General features: G+C 38.0%; 2 protein-coding genes across 5 annotated transcripts in view; both read left to right on the plus strand.

Moving 5' to 3' along the window:
- LOC117306891 (battenin-like) overlaps positions 1 to 12,790 on the plus strand; it is a 19,442-nt gene extending 6,652 nt beyond the window's left edge. For all 4 annotated transcript variants that reach the window (XM_033791451.1, XM_033791453.1, XM_033791452.1 and 1 more), the window contains exons 5-13: positions 293 to 378; positions 1,121 to 1,193; positions 4,862 to 5,005; positions 6,407 to 6,557; positions 7,848 to 7,916; positions 8,542 to 8,597; positions 9,388 to 9,481; positions 10,404 to 10,544; positions 12,013 to 12,790. In XM_033791451.1, the coding sequence (XP_033647342.1) occupies positions 293 to 378; positions 1,121 to 1,193; positions 4,862 to 5,005; positions 6,407 to 6,557; positions 7,848 to 7,916; positions 8,542 to 8,597; positions 9,388 to 9,481; positions 10,404 to 10,544; positions 12,013 to 12,129 (931 nt within the window). In that variant the 3' untranslated portion in view covers positions 12,130 to 12,790. The remainder of the gene's footprint in view (positions 1 to 292; positions 379 to 1,120; positions 1,194 to 4,861; positions 5,006 to 6,406; positions 6,558 to 7,847; positions 7,917 to 8,541; positions 8,598 to 9,387; positions 9,482 to 10,403; positions 10,545 to 12,012) is intronic.
- Positions 12,791 to 20,009: 7,219 nt separating this feature from the next.
- Positions 20,010 to 21,399, plus strand: part of LOC117306985 (ATP-binding cassette sub-family C member 9-like) — a 28,369-nt gene continuing 26,979 nt past the window's right edge. Inside the window, exon 1 of the mRNA XM_033791597.1 lies at positions 20,010 to 20,077. Coding sequence (XP_033647488.1) covers positions 20,030 to 20,077 — 48 coding nt within the window. The 5' untranslated portion in view covers positions 20,010 to 20,029. The remainder of the gene's footprint in view (positions 20,078 to 21,399) is intronic.

Genomic DNA, 21,399 nt, shown 5'->3' on the forward strand with positions numbered 1-21,399 from the left:
GAGGAATATATGAGGACCAAAACCCACCGCAGAAAAATATATATGTGAATCTGTTGAAATTAGTGGCTTGTTGCAGGTAAGATTTAAGTTATGAAGCTGTGAAATTTTTCCGCCCCAGAAACGGGCCTCAATAGTTAGGACTCTGTTCCTGTGTACAGAGAAAGAGTCCTATATAGGGCTACAGTTCAGTAATAAGCAATATGCAACATGTGGTATAAGTTTGGCGGGATGCTGGCTGAAGATTTGTTTGTTAATTCTATTACCCATTTTGTAATACTGTTATTTGTTTTAGTATCTTGGTTGGGATTTGTATAGTGACCGCTGTCTCCAGTTTTCTCATCGTTGCGTTTTCTCATGTGCTAGCTCTTAGCCTATTAGGTAAGTCAACTAAATAATAAATAGAAAAACAATAATAGCAGTATCACTAATATTTTACTTCAAAGTGAAATTGTTGTAATCCTTATCAAGTAATAAACCACAAGAAAAATTGAATTGGTAAATTTTGGGTTGAACAGAGACAAATTTAAACCTAAGTTGCCTCACATTTGTATGCTGGTGGTCTTACTAGTTTGTCAATAAAGATTTTTTGTTTTCTTGGCCGGATGGTTCGATGGTTATAACCATCTCAGAACCATCCAACCGGTTAGTAGCTTTCAGTCAAATGTTGTCGTTTTCAGGACAATGCAGATTCTTTCCAAGTTCTGTCGTAGAAATTAAGGAACGACCGTCCTCAAAGCCGAGGCATGTGTAGATGACGCAGAACCTTGTGTCTTTGTATCTTTGTTAGGGGGTGACCGGGTACAAACTGGGAAGCGGCGTGAGAGTTAACTAAAAACTTAAAAATTAGCTATTGTTGGGATGTACATCCACTAGCCATGTGCAAATAGTTGTGGCATTTTACACATACATTTTGTGCAATGTTCGAGGCATATTGTTAAGGTTTTGAATGTTTTTCATTTTGAAACAGAGTTATCTGTCAAAAGTTTGTTCCCATCCCAACAATCAAATACATGTTCTAAATTTCTTTCAGCAAAAATCTGGTCACGCAACTTTACAATTTGATCGACTCCACTTGTTGAAATAATTACGTACTTATCACTTTATGCATTTCTTTTTTCAGGGGTGGTGTTTGCAAGTGTGTCATCAGGCCTTGGTGAATTTACCTACGTCAGTCTGATGGCCTTCTATGAAAAGTAAGACTCTTTGTTGTTTTGGCCCAATAATCTCGTAAAGGTACTGGATACTATTGGTAATTGCTCAAAATAATTATTAGCATAAAAAAACTGACTTGTCGGTGATCAATGGAGGGATGTTCAGACATGCCAACTAGTACGTTTTTCCCGTATTTCGTACGGGTTTTTGTAAAAAATACGGGTATACGGGTTTTGCAAAAAAAATACGGTTTTGAGCATCGCCACCGCAAAAATACAATTTTATCCCAGTTGGCCGTCGTGCCCTTTTTTAACTCAAGTTCAATATTTTTTTTATTGACACAAAGTTTTCGGCCGACTACTTACGGCCGATAATGATTATCCAGTGAACTCTATTATTCCACGGGGGTATTCCTTATTCAACTTTCACCACACATCGAGCGAGCGCAACGGAGATTCCAGTTTATCTGACGTCCCGATTTCACAGGGAACCAGTCTAACACAATTCATTGAACAACAGAGGGCGCTGTTGTCAAATGCCCTTATATGGTATCGGTCGTTATGTGAACGAACGAAAGAATTTTTTTTTTTGCCAAAATAAAGACACAAAAGATATAGAGCGTCCTGAAGCAAGATAAATTTAAGAACTACATGTATGCCCCCAAATACAACAAACGAAACTTTTTGGGATGATTTTTTTTCTTTTTTTTCTTCTTCATTGAAATTAAATTGGTTTCGTTTTGTACGTTTTATATTTAATTAATTGACAAGGGTTTCTATATGAAATAGGATATGATTAATCAATGTCTTTAAGATATGATTTATCAATATCTTTTTCCCATACAAAACCTGTTCCATTGGGTTAACCACCCGTAGGGAAACCTCTGCCCAATTTTTTTATTTTTTATATTATTTTTTATATTTTTTTAAATATATATATATATATAGTTTAAAGTTTAAAGTTTAAACCTAGTTTAAAGTTGTTTTTATAAATTCATCACTGTAACTATCTGATGTAAGTAACCCCCCCCCCTTTTTTTTCCACAGGTCCCTCATACCTATTTTTAAAATCATCATACCTTTGATCTTGCTATTCTTATTAATTGACCATTGTTAGTTGCATCATGATGCAACTTGCTCTCTAATCCTACCCTTTCATGTCTCCCTCCATTGTTGTCGAACAATACATTTACCACTTTTATGGTCCAGTAACCCTTCCTTTCATTCTAAACATCCTTTGTCCTCGCCACTTCACTCCTATTGGTTCATAGCCCCCAATATTGTTTCTGAAATAGGAACTTTGATTGGCTGTTATTTTCCCGCTTCTTTCTGGATCCTTTCCTTAATCCCTTTCCCCCTCTCTTTTTCTATAAATGGATATGTATTTGTTTGTACTTGTCTTATGCCTCTGAAGAAGGTCCGGATTGGATCGAAAGCTAAGGCCATCTACCCTATTCATTATATATATATATATATATATATTTTTTTTCTTCAAGTTTTAATTAACTGGTTTAATTAGGCTGTTTGATAACTAAATGGCCTTCACACCTTCTCTATTTTGCCTGTCTCGGGGCTAAAAACTACGTTTACGCGTGTTTTAAAAAAAAAATACAGGTTTTTGATGCAAAATACAGGTTTTGGGGTTTCAGAATACAGTTTTGTGATCCCAGAGGTTGGCATGTCTGGATGTTGATAGTATAAAACATTAGGAGAAACAGTAGCTTCGTATTCGAGAAAGAAGTTATTTCTCACTAAAATAATACTTGAATTGGGTAAGTGGAGGGCAGGTTCATAACAAACGGTTTCAAACGCTTTTCAACGACCAACTTGACTGATCCAAGGCAACGTGTTCCTTAAAAGGCAGTGGACACTATTGGTAATTACTCAAAATAATTATTAGCATAAAACCTTTCTTGGTGACAAGTAATGGGGAGAGGTTGGTGGTATAAAACATTGTGAGAAACAGCTCCCTCTGAAGTGCTATAGTTTTCGAGAAAGAAGTAATTTTCAACGTATTTGATTTCGAGACCTCAAGTTTAGAACTTGAGGTCTCGAAATCAACCATCTAAAAGCACACAACTTCGTGTGTTAAGGGTGTTTTCTTCTTTCATTATTATCTCGCAGCTTTGATGACCGATTGAGCTCAAATTTTCACAGGTTTGTTATTTTATGCATATGTTGAGATACACAAACTGTGAAAGCTAGTCTTTGACAATTACCAATAGTGTCCACTTCCTTTAAAGTACAGAAAGTAGCTAAGCAAAACAAATTTGGGCTCAAAAGTTACCAGATGAAATACTAAGTCACAGGTCCCATGTCTGACTGATATCCTGCTCATTTTTGCTGAGCAGAAAGTTGTTCAGCACTATTGTGCCTTGATCTCCCTAATGTGTAGCCAATAGTCTTAGAACTTGCTAAGCACTTTTGACAGTAGGTGTGTGAAAGAAGCCATTTGTGTGTAAGATTTGAGTCATGTCGTGGCCGAGCGGTTAAGAGCATCGGATTCAAGCTCTAGTGTTTGATCAGCTGAGTGTGGGTTCGAGTCAAGGTCGTGACACTTGCTACGTAAAATTGGGGAGGTAATGCTTTCTACTCTACCGGCAAGGCTTCGGATTGATGATACCCAAGCCTACATCCCTATGGACTGTAAAGGGGGTAACCCTGTTTCAGCCCTAGGAGTAGGTGGCATCGGCCTCTGAAGAAAAACAATTAATTGTAGCCCACACCTTGAAGTGGCCTTCAGGCCTTGTGTGTCTGGCAACTTACATAAAAAACAGAAAAATTACTTGCTTTAGTTACTGCTTTAGTTTGAATTTCTCAGACTATTGAGCGTTGCTATGTCAAACCAAGGAGCTAACGGTACCCTTGGAACAATATCTTTTATACTGTAAGCCATGTTTTGATAATGTCCATCTATAATGTTACTTTTAAATTGTGGCATCAGGCATGTCATGACATTAAATCGACAGTAGTTTAGTTTACTTTTTTTTTAAAAATCCATCAGGGGTGCTACTTTTTTTTCTTCTCCTAATTGTATGTACATGTATTTGTTTTCTTTACCATTCCTATTGTCTGTACTTGCACTTTTACCTGTGAAATTAATAAATGAAATAGTGGAATAAGACTAGGTTTCCATTCATGGCATGGAAGTGCCGTGGCCGAGCGGTTAAGAGCACCGAATTTAAACTCTGGTGTTTCTGATCAGTAGAGTGTGGGTTCGAATCCCCAGCCGTGACACTTGTGTCCTTTAAGCAAGACACTTAACCATTGCTTCGTCCTTCGGATGGGACATAAAGCCGTTGGTCCCATGTGTTGTGTAACGCATGTTAAAGAACCCAGTGCACTTTTCGAAAAGAGAAGGGGTTCGCCCCGGTGTTCCTGGCTGTAGCTGCTGTATACGCTGTAGCACCTTATAAACCCTTATAAGGTCGGTGCTAAGTAATTGGGTCTCAAAATTCATCAATGCAATTACATATTATTCTGAAAGTTTGAATGTACACAGCGCCTTGAGTACCTTGTTTGGTAGATACGTGCGCTATATATAATATAATCGCTATATATATAAATGAATCGATATGTATTTGTTTGTACTTGTCTTATGCCTCTGAAGAAGGTCCGGATTGGATCGAAAGCTAAGGCCATCTACCCTATTCATTATAAATGAATCGATATATATATAATATAATCGTAACTATTGATATTTGTTTCAGGAATGTTGTCTCTACTTGGTCATCTGGTACTGGAGCTGCCGGCTTCATCGGATCCCTCGCCTACGCTGGGTTGACTGAGGCTGGTCTGAGTCCTAGGAATTCATTATTGGTCATGCTGGTTGTTCCTCTGTCAATGATTATAAGGTAATGAGAAAAGGGGCTTAAGGAAGGGACTGAGTGTAACTTCCTTGAAAATGTCCTCCATTCCTTTTCAATGCTTTGCCATCCATACACTCCCTGAAATTTGTTTGAATTAATAGTGTACTGTAAGGCACTGGACACTATTGGTAATTACTCAAAACAATTATTAGCATAAAAACTCATTGGTAACAAGTAAGGGAGAGCTGTTGATAGTATAAAACATTGTGAGAAACGGCTCCCTCTGAAGTAACATAGTTTTTGAGAAAGAAGTAATTTCTCACTAAAATATTTGAATCAAAATCAACCATCTGAAAGCACACAACTTGTGCAAGAAGGGTACGTTTTTTTTCTTCCATTATTCTCGTGCAACTTCGAAGTCCAATTGAGTTCAAATTTTTACAGGTTTGTTATTTTATGCATCAGTTAAGATACACCTAGTGAGAAGACTGGTCTTTGACAATTACCGAAAGTGTCCAGTGTCATACTGTCGCCCACACTTTTTTGGATCCCAGCAGCCGATTTCACAAACATTAGGATTAATCCTAACTCGAGTTAGGAAGAGTAACCAGTCCTAGATTAATCCTAAGTTAGAAAGAGTTTTGTGAAATCGACGGCTGGTCCGATATAAATTGTTTTGATTGATACTGTTTGCAGGCCTGGAGTTTCACTGAGGTATGCCCTCCGCTGCACTGGTAGTGGCCTTGGTGCCCCTTCAAAAGTTTCCATTATAAGATTTTTCCAATGAAAGTGCCCATTTCAGAATGAAAATTGCCGTGCCCTCTCAAAGATGAAATTCCAGGCCTGCTATTTGGTTGATGGATATCATTTTCTGAAATATTTTTGTAAAATCAATTGTCTGTACTTCCAGCTTTTTATGCAATATATATATATAATATTTAAAGGGAAAGTACACGTTTGGTAATTACTCAAAACAAATATTAACTTAAAAACTGACTTGGTAACAAGCATTGGAGAGCTGTTGATAGTATAAAACATTGTGGGAAACGACTCCCTCTGAAGTAACGTGGTTTTTGAGAAAGGTAATTTCTAACTAAAATAATAAGTCTTTTATTCTTATCTGAAAGTAAGGGTGTTTTTTCTTTCATCATTTTCTTGCAACTTCAATGACCAATTGAGCCCAAATTTTCACAGGCTTGTTATTTTATGGTTATGATGGGATACACCAAGTGAGAAGACTGGTCTTTGACAATATTACCAAACGTGTACCTTCCCTTTAAAGACTTTTGTAGCTTGTAGTATTTTTTTGTACCGTTTTATGGTAAAATAATTTTGTGTAATTTTTTTTAATTCGATATAAAAGCCCGAGATGAATTTCCCATCGTTGATAATAAAGTGAAATTGATTTGAATTGATTTGAATTGAATAATATCTTCTTGATCCTAGTTACTGGGGAATATTAGTCAGCTCTCCTACAATGAGACAGAGTCAGGATACCATACATTGTAATGAAGATAGACAATGTCTCATAGAAGATGATACTAAGGATTGCAAGGACAGCCATCTGACTGTCAAAGAAAAGGGCAGGTTTATTAAGGTAAATGTTGAGTTTGAATTTACCTTAAGTGACAATTAACTTAAATGTACTTCATCTTGACTCTACATGCATGCAACTTTTCCTCGGATCAGCTGATTTCCTCCTGTTTTTAAATCTCAATTTTACTATTCAAAATTTAAAAAATGCTATACAAAATCATTGAAATTGTTTAAGTTCCTCATTTGCATGCCTGATTTTAAAGATGCTATGTCAGATTTTTGGCCCCAAACATTAAAAAATAGATTTTTTTTAGTGAATGGTATTTCAAAGAGTATCACCCGCTCTAACGAAAAAAAGTTTTGCTGTTAATGGTCAGGAACCATGACAAAAATTTAAAACGTTTCTTATAAAACACATAAGAATTGGTCACGTGATTTTCGACAAAAACTATCTTGGGCACTTAATTTCACTGCTACTAATAATTGGCGAACTTTTTCGAGCAATGGCTCAAATGGAAGCTTGTAAGTTTCTCGACCCCCATCAAAATACCTGTTGAATTTTAAATCAACATTTTTGGTTCAAATCGGCTAAAAATCTGACATAGCATCTTTAAGAAATTTAGTACTTTTGTTGTTTTTTTAGTAGCCCTTCTCCTGTCACAATTCAAGATGCAACATTGTGGTTTCTGTAAATCTACACATACCAATGACAACTCTCCTACTGTCTAACCATTCAATATCAACCACTGTGGCTTTTAATGATAAATTCACTTTCCCATTATCATAATAATAATAATTAATTGTGGCTTCTTATATAGCGCTCAATATCCGTCACTCAGTGACGCTCCTGGCGCTGTAACAAACAGTGTTTCCTGCAACATGTGGGACTACTTTGAATTATGAGACCTAATTCTGATAGCACCATGTACATGTTATGCTTTACAAGGTGCTGTGGCACAATTTGCTGCCGATCGGACCAGGAACACCGGGGCGAACCCCTTCTCTTTTCAATAAGTGCGCTGGGTTATGTTACATAAGTCACGTACATGTAACACATGGGACCAACGGCTTAATGTCCCATCTAAAGTGACTTGCTAAAGGACACAAGTGTCACGACTCGGGATTCAAATTCACCCTCTGCTTATCAGAAACACCAGAGTTTGAATTCGGTGCTCTTAACCGGTTTATACATCCTGCAAATGCGATGCGAATTTGACGTCACAACTCTGTTTTCGCTGCGAAATTCACAAGAGAGTTGAGCACAACTGAAATCACTGACATGTTCAGTAGGTTTTCAATTTTTCACATTGGATTCAGCATTTTGATTTCTTTGACCTCTGTATCTTTCTAGCATCTACTGAAATACATGGGTCCATTGTTCCTGGTCTACTTTGCTGAATACTTCATCAACCAAGGCTTGGTGAGTTTCTCTTCCCTAAAAGTCCTCGCTCTTGAATTTTAAGGAGGCTTTTCTCGGTGGTTATGTTTGCCATGCTCCGTCATAAGTGATGTTTGAAGTATTGCAGTGGTGTGAATAATAAGAATGAAGTATGATTAAAAAGTAAACTTGAGGGTACAGCCATGTAATAAATCTCTTTTGAGGGAGTTTTGGCTTTGAAGTTTCAAAAAGTATACTTCAGGAGAAGAAACAGAAAAACAATAATAATGTTTTCTGTTTGTGATAGCAATCCCTGACACTGGTTCTCAAGCTGACCAATGTATCCAGAGCAATTTCACCTTTTGACTTCTGATCTAGTGCCCTTTTGTTGTTTCTCCCGTGAGAGGGCGCTATTATCCGCCAATATTCTCTTTATTTTGTTATATTTGTCCCTGTTGGAGGTGCTATCACCTACAAACCACTCTCAAAACAAAAAAACTACCCCATGAGAAGAGTGGTTCGTGGATGAAACCGCCCTGTATAGAAGGGAGAATAAATGTACATTGAATTGAATGTACATAATTTAATTGAAAATAGAAAGGACAACTAGGGCAAATCAAAGTACACATATTTCCTTAACAGGATTTCTACTCTTCATGTTTTGCAGATGGAGTTGATCTACTTTAAAGGAATATGGCTGTCACACAGTGCTCAATATAGATGGTAAGTTGCTGACACTCGTAGAGAGACCAAAGAGACAATTGATTTCCTTGAGTCAGTTAAATCTATGGCATTTTAATAAAATCCATCCTTTATTTGTTTTGTATAGCCCCTTGCCATTGTCTGTTTTATGTGGGTTTTGGGATGCTCCAGTACAAATTTGCAATTTCATCATAGGGTGCCCTTTACCACGAAAACAATGCCTTGGTGCCCTTGCCGTTTCAAAAACGAAGCATACAGCCCTGCCTATACATGTATAGGACTCTTCCTCTGTACACAATGGTGTGACCCTGATATCCAGGAGGCCACTGTTGTATAATACCAAAGTGTAAAGCCGCCAGGGCTAGGTTTTGGTTGAACTATTTTTATCTATTAAAAATAATGTTTTTTATTCTACCCTTTTTATTGTGTATCCATAATTTTCAACTTTTGTATGTACATAAATATATATATTTATACATAACTTTTAATGATACCTGTAAGAGGTGGCTATCCACTGGTGGCTATTGACAATGAATAAATAAAAATAAAATAAAATATACATCACAAATAGGTCCTTGCAGGAGATTCTCACTTCACATGTTGTTAAGACTGGATTGATGTGGCTGGCAGCCAAAGGCGCCCTTGCATGCCTGCTTCTCAAACACGTTGTAGCCTTCATCGAACACGTTGTAGAACAACGTCCTTCGCAATTCAGCTCTTAGCTCGGAGTAAGGATGATTAGCCCCCTCAAATTATTATACATTATTATATTGGTTATTGATTAGATGTCCCTTTGTTGCTTCTTTGTCAGGTTTCAAGTTCTGTATCAGCTGGGAGTGTTTATTTCCAGGTCATCTGTTAATATTGTGAAGTTTAAGTGGCTATGGATATTCCCTATTCTACAAGTGAGTTATTGTTATTTAATTTAAAAATATTAATAAATACCCTAGACAGTTTGGCTATTCCTATTGGTTGAGAGCGCGTCATGTGGGGGTGTTTAAAAGGCTGATAACGACACAGCTAGAGCTGTTTAAGACCAGATGGCTTCGCGTGTTGGGAGCGCAAGCTCATGTACGCCAACTTAACTTATGCGGAACACAATTCATAGCTTTTAGTAACATCGGGTAATGTGTGTGTACACGTGCCTATTCACACCACCCCACACGCAAAACAATTTCGCCAAAGATTTTGAAAATTTGCAAAGATCGCCAAATCGCAAAGGAAACAAGTGGCAGATTGTCTAGCTGTTTCACCTTTTAACAAGAGGGCATTTATGAATGGGAATAACAGAGTAGTGACTGGTTCTTAAATGTCCGTTTAAACAACTCGTCGCTACACTTTTATTCCCTTATTAATAAATAGTCCCTGAATAGTGCATTTTACAATAACGTATCAATGCGATACATAGCGCTCTGGTCAACGGGCCAATTCCTGGGGAGTATGCAGCCCTGGGCTGATGTGGCACTCTAAAGGCTTTTCAAGTACAACATCAACCTCTACCCTCGCAGGTACCTATTTATACCCCTGGGTGAAGAGAAGCAATTATAGTAAAGCATCTTACTCAAGGACACACTGAGTGTCATGGCCAGGATTAATAGTAATACAAAAAATTTGTTGCTATTATGCGCCAATTCCAGAGAACCAATTATAAAATAAAACAAATCTAACCCACAACTGTTGACTTAGCTGCCAGAACTCTGGTGAACAGAAACGCCCTCAGCTGAATCCGGCGTTCTTGTCCGCTAATAATTACAATAAATCTTTTCAACGGGGTAAAGAACTGTATTCATTTGATCCCAATCTTTACTATTGTCTTGGACTCCTTAGTGGTGTGTCCTGATCTTGATGTTCACCGTTGCCTACTTTGCCTTCATGCCAACCATCTTCATTGTCTTTGCCATCATTATATTTGAGGGGCTCCTAGGGGGCGGAGCCTACGTCAACACCTTCTATCAAATAAGACAAGATGTAAGTCACTAAATGCATTGTATTTTCAGCTGCTAATTAATAATAATCATAATAATAATATTAGTGGCTTCTTAAAGTGCTTTTATCTGTCACTCAGTGATGCTCACGGCTCCTCAAAATTCAGTATTTCCTGCAAGGTATAAGTGGGACTATGTTTGAAGTTTGAGATCTACATGCGCTCCTTTGACATAGCACCAGTTTTTCAAGGTGCTGTGGCGAAATATGCACCAATCAAGCCAGGAACACTGGGGCGAACCCCTACTCTTTTTGATAAGTGCACTGGGTTCTTTAGGGTGCGTTACACAACACACAGGACCACTGGCTTTGAGTCCCATCCGAAGGACGAAGCATCATGGTAAAGTGTCTTGCTTTAAAAGGAAACACGTGTCACGACAGGAACCTGAAGCCACACTCAGAAACACCAAGTCTGTTGCTCTTAACCGCTAGGCCATGACACGTAATTGACTAAGTTTGTATTGAACAAAGACAGAAATTGCCCTGAGTGGGATTAGAACCAGTGACCCCACAGCTCATGTATGGATGGTCCCGGCAGGTTGGGCGCCTCTAGACCACAGGGCTTGTTGCTCAAAATGTTTACTGGACCGGAATTGTGTTTACAAGACCAGGATCAAAACGACAACAAACATGATATGTACTTTACTTCTCATTTATCTATGCGTATACACCTTTGTACTTCTTTACTCAGACGAAATGAACAATATTGTACCTGACTCAAAGTTTTTATTTTGTCCAAGATATTTCACTCAGTGAGAATTTATTATTATTCAATTAAAAAAAGGAAGACTGCCGGACTTGTTCAGTCGCCTGTGGTCAAGTGTAGCCCTGGGTCGACCAGTATAGATTAAAAAAAAACTCTGATAGCTGTCTCTACATGTAGACCAATCCATTATATGGTGTTTGTAGTTCTGATGTTACGTGCATGCCGCTATACATGTGAATGTTTCAAGTGCAGGCTTTACCTTGTGTCTGACGCTCGGTAGAAACGCATGTCAACATCATTAATCGAAGATGCGTGGTTGCATAACGAATGACACAACAAATGTTACACACTGAAGTGATTTGCATGGGCTTTTTCATCTTGGCAAAAAAAAAAACATTTTGTGTCAGAATTTGTTGCACAAATTCACCAATTTGTTGATCTTTTTGTGAAAAGTCAAGCAACTGTCGAAAACAAAGTAAATTGATACTTACTACATGTACATGCATGATATTCATCCGATACTTTTGCCCTTGGACAAAATCTGAAGAATTGTGATCAATTTGCCTGAGAAGTCTGTTAAAGCCATACCATGTCCTCAATGAAATGTTCCTACCTTTTTCCTGAGGCTTTAATATCATGCCTTTTACTATATAATGAGTAGAGTAGATGGCCTTAGTTTTCGATCCAAACCTTCTACTAAATTATATATGTAAGTCTCCATCAATTTCTTTTGTTTTTCTTTGACAGGTCGACCCCAAATATAACGAATTTGCCTTGGGGACAACTACAGTTGCCGACTCAGCAGGTGTATCACTGGCTGGTGCAGTTGCTCTTCCAGTTCATAATGCGTTATGCGCACTTTGAACCACGCTAAGTAATGCTTGGTCCAGGCCTGAAATTTACCAATAGACTTTAAGATTTTCTAATGGAAGTGCCTTTTGCAAAATGAAAATGGCTATGCCCTTATCCAAATTGAAATTCCAGGCCTCTTGGTCTGAATCCCCAGGCCAAATTTCTGGCTCTGCTCTCCTGAAATTCAGTGGTTGTGGTTAGCAGTGGAATCTGTGCTTATCAGGGGCCAATTTCTTAGAGCTGCTTAAGCACAGAATTTGCTTAAGCACGAAAATAGCTTGCTTATTTCACACATGTTACTGGTCAAAATTCCATGCCACATACATTGCCTGTGACTGGTATTTAGCTGTTGTTTACTTAGCATAACAATTGAGTGGAGTCTTGGCCGTTTATCTAATTTTATTAAGCAAGATTGTTAGCTTACACAAATTTTGTGCTTAAGCAGCTCTATAAAACTGGCCCCTGTTGTGTATGTCACAGGCAGACATGTTAGCAGGGAATATTTGCTTGTGCCTGTGTGAACATCATGTTACCGATCAGTCTAAGCTTCCACAGTTAGCACAACACTATTGCACCTGCACCCTGTACCAAAGGAAAAGTATATCTTTGGTTTTATATGCAATAAAACTAGCATGTTAAAGACAGTGGACACTATTGGTAATTGTCAAAGACCAGTCTTGTCACTTGGTGTATCTCAACATATGCATTAAAATACCAAACCTGTGAAAATTTGAGCTCAATTGGTTGTCAAAGTTGTGAGATATGAATGAAATAAAAAACACCCTTGTCACACGAAGTTGTGTGCTTTCAGATGCTTGATTTCGAGACCTCAAATTCTAAACTTGAGGTCTCAGAATCAAATTTGTTGAAAATTACTTCTTTCTCGAAAACTACGTCACTTCAGAGGGAGCCGTTTCTCACAATGTTCTATACTATCAACCTCTCCACATCACTCGTCACCAAGAAAGGTTTTATGCTAATAATTATTTTGAGTAATTACCAATAGTGTCCATCCACTGCCTTTAAACTTCATTTCAAAAGGTGATCGTGTTTTAGAGATATCGCTGAAAATCTGTAGGTGTTATGTCCACGCAAGAAGAATAATCCGTTAGTGGAGTACACAATCTGGGAAGCATTACTGACAGTAATGCTTCTCAGATTCAAGTTGTGGGGCATAAAAAAACTGAACAAATCTTGTTACAAAAACCACATAACTTCAAAGTGAAAAAATTCTCAAAATGATTCTCAAAAAGCTTTATACTATGTATGTTCTAACCAAAAGTTTGTATTGCAATGAATTTCAAGTATTAAACTTTACCTTTAAAGTAGCTAGTGGTAACTAAAAGTGCACAATTTCCCTTGAAGCAGAGCCTTCATTGGGTTCAGATGTACCTATTTTTTTTCCCCTCAGAAAAACATTACTCTTTATTTACAAAACGGTTTAAAATAACATTTGCTCTGAGACATGTAAAAAAAGTGTTTATATTTTGAACTAATTTAAAAGATTAATCATTAATAGGTAAAAGGTACACTTATTTATTTAAACCTTTTTAAATATTTGGGAATTACTTGTTTTGAAATTTTTCTCTGATTTTGAATGCCAAAGTCTATTTTTGTATTTCTAAAATTTAACAAAAACATATTTAAGAAACTAAGAATATTCTTATATCACAAACCACTATTTGGTTTGTGGTAAACACCATGTGTATAACAACAATACTCTTATAACTGACACAAAAGGCGTTCATCTTAAACAAATTATAATAATAATTCCATAGAAAACTATACATATGTTTTGGTTGAAACAAAAACAAGGTGTACTGTGTAGACTTGTACAAAGAAGCAAAGTTGTTGGTGAAACCTTGGAGGTCATGAAACGTAATGAGGACAAACTTGTCTTTTAGGAAATGAATTAAGTGAATTATATGGTTCTAACGATTTGAATTTTTGAAAAATTAATCTTTTATAAAGCCTTATAAGAAACCTGACGCCAAAGCTAGCCAGATATTGAGATGAATGTTTGTGTGCTAATTTCGACCCTTTTTGAACTTGTAAGATTTTTTCTCTGTCCCGAGAGGGCGCTGTTGAAGATAAAGGTGTCATTGGAAGGCCTATCTCATACAGAGAAACCATGTTCAAGTTCGAACTAGGCCGGAGAATATTTCTATTTTACTTTAACTTATCAATAATTGACAATAATTGATCAGTAGGCAGTTAACATATTTCACGATCTCAATTATTATTATTTTCAATTCTAATCTCGTTTTTTTTCTTATTTAATCAATTCCCACAAAGGAAAAAGGCCCTCTCGGCTCTTCGGACATCGGTCTGGAAATTAACATATCCAGTAAGCAGTTAATAAGTAAACATAATTCACAAAGTCGCTTAGATGAATTGGGGAAATAGCCTTCCATAAAAAACCTCAAATCCAGAGCCCATAGGGATTTGTCGCAACAAACAAATTTAAACTCTTAAAATATTTAATGTATACTCGGCGACTGAGATTCCTTTAGCTGTATACGCTTCAGCAGTTAGATATTATGCTTCAATGAGTTTGGAATGTAATCGCCCGATTTATCTCAGTATGGTAAAATCGATTGCCAACGCCCTACATACGTGACCCGGGGTGCTACACATACACAATAATTTTGGTACTTTCAATCGAACAAAAAACTAAAATTATATTAAGTTTGTTTAAACCCGACTAGTTGAATAAAAACGGATGCCTCAAGGCAACTCGGTCCATACCATCTTTATCTTATTAGCATTTCCGATTTGTAACGCCCGTAAAAATGTTTGCCTTGTATTAAATGATCAAAGTTCAGAAAACTAATCCGCAAAGTTGTCAGCAATGTTGTCTCTGCTGAATGACTGTCGGTGTATAAATGATGATGCCAAGAGAGTTGCAGGTTGCAGGCTAGTTACATTGCTACTATAATACGCGGTGCATTGTTAAGACGTGCCTTTCAGTTTGGAAATGATTGAGAATAATTACCAGCAACGTACGTGGAATGAAAAGCATGGTGATTTGGGATAATCCATGTACGTATTGTATGGGCTATAGGGAGTGAGTAGGACACAATTATGGAGCAAGTCGGCAGTGATTATGGTGGTTGGAAATGGCTCTGTGGAGTCAACTCGACCGATCTGGATAGCCACGGAGACTTCATACGCCAGAGCCTAGCTAGTAATGTTTGCTTTGTGGACGCTCTTGATGCCCTGCCGCACTTCGGGTTCATCTTCTCAGCATCGGTAACTCTCCTTGTTTTGAACTGCTTCAGGAAATTTCGGAGGAAGGGCAAGACTGGCTACATCCTCCGTTTCCCCGGCCATATTCTAAGATGGCTGATTTCCATGTTTCTGCTGATTTGTCTCCTCGCCTCTTTAGCAGAAGGTATCCTCACGGATGAGACTTATATTCAGAGTCTTGGAGGCAGTCAGCCTCATCTTTACATTCCACCCATCACTGCTCTGGTGGCTTGCATCATTTCTCTTGTGTATTACCACCACATGGAAGTCTGGCAAGCTGGTGGTATGGCCTTCGTGTCTCTACTCTACTATGCAACGGCAGCACTTGGAGAGATTGGGAAGCTCATCAACTTACTTGGCGAGGACTTATGCTCTACTGAGATCCCACGATTTGATCTGGCACTTTTACAGCTAATGTGTTACACATGTCTCTTTTTACTGGATGTTAATGTTATCAGATTAAAGGTAAGGAAATATAAGATAATTCGACCAGACACTTTTATTAGGCCTACTTCTCGTCTCGAAGCCGTTAGCCTTATACAAACATTGTAAGCAATGCGTGTATACACGAATCATTTTACCAAAAAAACACTATGTATTTTTCTTGTGTCCTTTACTAATATTATTATTAAAGGAACACGTTGCCGTGAATCGGACGAGTTGGTCTACAAAACGGGTTTGTAACCGTTTGTTATAAAATGCATATGGATAGAAAGATCTTTTAAAAGTAGAATACAATGATCCACACAAACATGCCTCGAAAATGCACGGTTTCTTTTTACTCTGCGAACTAACACGGTCGGCCATTCATATGGGACTCCAATAAATGGCCGACCCTGTTGTCGACGAGGTAAAACGAAAACCGTACATTTTTTAGGCATGTTTGTGTGGATAATTGTATTCTACTTTTACATAATCTTTCTACCCATATGCATTTTAAAACAAATGCTTACAAACACTTTTCAAAGACCAACTCGACCGATCCAAGGCAACGTGTTATACTCATACTGCTAACATTTGCAGCAAGTAAGTGCCCGAATCGCAATATAGTTTCGTAATATTATACTAATATTTCTGATCAGCAAAGTGTGAGTTCGAATCCCCACACTTGTGTCATTAAGCAAGACACTTAACCATTGCTTCTTCCTTTCGGATGGGACGTAAAGCCGTTGGTCCCATGTGTTGTGTAACGCATGTAAAAGAACCCAGTGCACTTATCGAAAAGGGAAGGGGTTCGCCCCGGTGTTCCTGGCTGTGGCTGTTGTATAAGCGCCGTCAGCACCTTGTAAACCCATGTAAGGTGCTAAATAATAGGGTCTCAGAATTTGTCACGGCAATAACCTATCTTTCTGATATACTCACCGCCTTGAGTACCTTGTTTGGTAGACACGTGCGCTATATAAGACTTCGATATTATTATTTATGAATGGCGTAACCGGATTTGCCATTTTTGTCACCGCGAAGTGACCCATCACGATACGCCACTTTAAAACGCTTTACGCTTTGCAAGTTTTACAAAGGAGCTCGTATGTGTACGACTATGCGTTTTCACGAAGTGGGCAATTTGTCAGTCAAACGAAATGAATCTCAATGGGTCTCAACTCTCAACATGCAATAGCATTTTTAAAGACACTGGACACCTTTGGTAATTGTCAAAGACCAGTCTTCTCACTTGGTGTATCTCAACATTATAAAATTATGCGCAAAATATCAAACCTGTGAACATTTGGGCTCAAATATATTATTGGTCGTCGAAGTTGCGAGATGTTAATGAAAGAAAAAACGCCCTTGTCACACAAGTTGTGCGCTTTCAGGTGCTTTATTTCGAGACCTCAAATTCTAAATCTGAGGTCTTGAAATCAAATTCGTGGAAATTACTTCTTCTCGAAAACTACGTCACTTCAGAGGGAGCCGTTTCTCACAATGTTTTATTCCATCATTCTCTCCCAAGTAAGGTTTTATGCTAATAATTAGTTTGAGTAATTACCTATACCACTGCCTTTAATGTCGCCTGTTGCGGACACTATCATTAAGGGTGCAATGTTTGGTTGGTGTTATACAGGCAAATTTACCCAAACCAAATAGTGTCATAAATATTGTGTCCAACATATCAAAAGGGCATATTAGTTTGTACAGCGCTCTGCGGGCAAAACTTTTTTTATTCACAGTTTTCACGAAGTGCCAAATTATAAGTTTAGGCATTAATTACCCATAACAAAAAGTAACATGAATGAAAGTAAGTCGACAGTTCTGTACGAGTAAAGGAGTCAGCTTTATGTTACTTCTTAAAAGTAAGACAAACAAATAAGCAGACTTCGAAATAGAAGTTTGAAAAATGTTTGCAACTTTAACCACGATTTTCTCAAACACTTTTATTTGTTTATAAGCTGTTGACGGCTATTGATACCAGTGTGGCAAATTAGACAACACCTTACCAGCTCAATGTTAAACCTTTCCAAATTTTAGGTTTTCTGTCGTCGGAATATCCCTCAAGAAAAACTAGACGACTTGAAATCCCCTGGACCCTTATTCCGAGCCTACTACGTCAACCTCGCCTCGCAGGTGTCTTTCTGGTGGTTGAATTGGATATTCTTCCTTGGCTACAAGAAGACATTGGATGTTCAGGACTTGGGAAAGTTGCCGAAGAGTTACAGTGCAGAGACATTACACAGGCAGTTCAAGGAGGAATATCAAAAAGAATTGGTAAGATTTTGTACGTGTTTTCGTTATTTTTATTTTGTTTAGAGCTGCTCAAATATACCGTTATAAAATAGTGCACATGACGTAATTTCGGTAGGGCGCCCCCTTGGCTATATATTTCATGCATAGCAGATAGCTCATTAATGCACAGTATGAACATCTGACGTCACACATCGAAGTTCATGAATTAAGCCAGAGATTTGTCTTGAGATACGTCAATCCCCGTCCATAATCACCCGTGACCTCTTAAATTTCACATTGAGATTTGCATTCAAATGCTATTTACGTGTATATAAAACATCATTACATGCATGTACATATTGTAGGTCTCCTGTACATAGAAATATTACGCAAGCTGCATTCAGGCGGAATATCTAATCGGACCAATCAAAAACATAGATATGGAAAATTTATGTCACTGCACGTTTATCCAATGAAATTATGTTATCCAATGAAACCGCTGGGTCTGTAAAACCAATACCTATCTATAAACACAAGGTACCAGTCTACGAAAGAGCTAACTTAGGCCGTGTCCGAAAGGACGACTTCGGCTACAGCTACGGCTAGATCGCGCGCGTCTGCCTATTCTTCAACACTGGTAGACGCGCTGATCTAGCCGTAGCTGTAGCCGAAGTCGCCGTTTTGGACACGGCCTAACTCACGACACTGCTTGTATTTCTCTAACAGCTACAGGCCGCATCTAAAGGTCGCCAGCCATCACTGGGTAAGGTCATCGTCCGCATCTACTTTGTACGGATGGCGTTGGCGGGAATTCTGAAACTACTGGGTGATTTTGCTGGTCTGGTCGGCCCCATCTGCCTCTCCGGCATCGTGCTGTACGTCACTGAGATATATTATAAGCTGGAACCAGTCGTGGAGGTGAGGAAACTATATTAAAGACACTGGACACCTTCTTCATTGTAATTTTACAACATTAATGCTTCATCTCGGTTTTTAATATTAAATTGAATGGTTCGGTCAAGCAGCTCCTCAAAATTATGCAAATTTGGTATCACGTGGCTCAAATGCAGCCTTCTGATTGGTCGAGAGGTCCTTAATCCATTGGCGGAATTACCTGGTAAGACCCTATATGCACAAACTTCTTTCTCGAAAACGATGTTCTTCACAGAGGGAGCCGTTTCTCACAATGGTTTATACTTTTAAAACTCATCATTGATCGCTAACAAGTAAGTTTTATGCTAACAATTATTTTGAGCAATTGCCAATAGTATCCAGTGCCTTACAATCACTGGAGACAATTACTCAAAGTCAAACTATAACATTGGCATAACAACTAACTTGGTAACTGACCAAAGGAGAGCTATAATGAGTATACACATTGTGAGATACAACTCGAAGTTGTAGTTTTTTAGAAAGAGGAATTTCTCTCTCAAATATTTTGATATGATGAGAAAGACTTCATGCCTGAAGTTTTTCTCAGGCATCTGACAGCCACAGATTTGTGCACAGACTAGGGCCCAATTTCATAGAGCTGCTAAGCACAACAATTTGCTTAGCATGACATTTTCGCCTTGATAAAAACCGAATTACCAACCAAATTTACACGTGATTTTCAGGGTAAGCAAATAACAGCTGAATACCAGTAACAAGCAAAATGCAACAAGTGGAAATTTGGCTGGTAATCCTGTTAATCAAGGAAGAGATTTCATGCTAAGCAAAATTGTGTTAAGCTCTATGAAATTGGACCCTGTTGGTTGATTTATGTTGGCATACACCAAATGAAAAACTGGTCTTGGCAATCATTTACCAAACGTGTCCAGTGCCTTTAAAACTGTTAGCAAAATAATACAATTTTTGTCTCTATCTCAGCTTCTATTTTCCTCTCTTGTTCCAGATCGAGCCCCACTTTGTGAACATGACTGAGTTTACTTCGAATGGGTTTGTTCTGATAACAATAACATTCCTCGCAACAACATTTCAATTTATTGCCGGTCAAACGTCAATGTACTACACCGTACTGTACGGATTGTGTGTAAGATCAAGTATACAGGTAAGAACCCTTGGAATCTAATTTATTCTCCTGATATGCATTTTAAAGCCATTATACACTTTCGGTACAGAAAAGAAGGGGAAAAAAATCACAGATTTACAAATATCTTACAGGGTTTACAGAAGGTACTGGTGGAAGACTTCTCTTGAAACATAATTCCATGAAATGCTTTACTTGTTGAGAAAACATTAAAACAATATCAATTCTCGATAGCGAGAATTACGGATTTATTCAATAAACACATGTCATGACACGGCGAAACGTGCGGAAACAAGAGTGAGTTTTCCCGTTATTTTCTCCCGACTCCGATGACCGATTGAGCCTACATTTTCACAGGTCTGTTATTTTATATAAGTTGTGATACACGAAGAGTGGGACTTGGACATTACTGTTTACCGAAAGTGTATAATGGCTTTAAGCGCCTGATATGCATTTTAAGGCAGTGGACACTATTGGTAATTACTCAACAACAATTTTAGCATGAAAACTGACTTGGTAACGAGCATAGGAGAGCTATTGACAGTAAAAAGCATTGTGAGAAACAGCTCCCTCTGAAGTAACGTATAGTTTTCGAGAAAAAACACACCAAATGCTCACTAAAATATTTGCCTCGAAAACAAGCTTTTGAAAGCACACAACTTGTGCAAAAACGGCGTGTTTCTTCCCTTATTCTCTCTCGCAACTTCGACGACCAATTGAGCTCAAATTTTCACAGGTTTGTTATTTTATGCATATGTTGAGATACACCAAGTAAGAGGACTGGTCTTTGAAAATAACCACTAGTGTCCAGTGTCTTTAACTGTAGCTATATGCACGGCCTATGTCAAGTTAGAATGAACTTTGAAAGTAGTTTCATTAGCTTTTATACCAATAGTAAGAGACTAATGTAGTAACACAACCTGCAGGCATCTGTGAACTTCATACCTCATGGATCATTTTCGGTTTTTGATTTTTTCCTGAAAGTTTTAAAGACACTGGACACTATTGGTAATTGTCAAAGACCAGTCTTCTCACCTGGTGTATCTTAACATATGCATAGCATAACAAACCTGTGAAAATTTGAACTCAATTGGTCGTCGAAGTTGCGAGATAATAATATACGAAAAACACCCTTGTCACACGAAGTTGTGTGCTTTCAGATGCTTGATTTTGAGACCTCAAAATCTAATTCTGAGGTCTCGAAATCAAATTCGTGGAAAATTACTTCTTTCTCGAAAATTACGTACTGTAGAGGGAGACGTTTCTCACAATGTTTTATACTATCAACAGCTCCCCCTTACTCGTTACCAAGTAAGGTTTTATGCTGCTAATTTTTTTGAGTA

This window comes from Asterias rubens, chromosome 2, assembly GCF_902459465.1.
Source record: "Asterias rubens chromosome 2, eAstRub1.3, whole genome shotgun sequence".
Lineage (NCBI taxonomy): Eukaryota > Metazoa > Echinodermata > Asteroidea > Forcipulatida > Asteriidae > Asterias > Asterias rubens.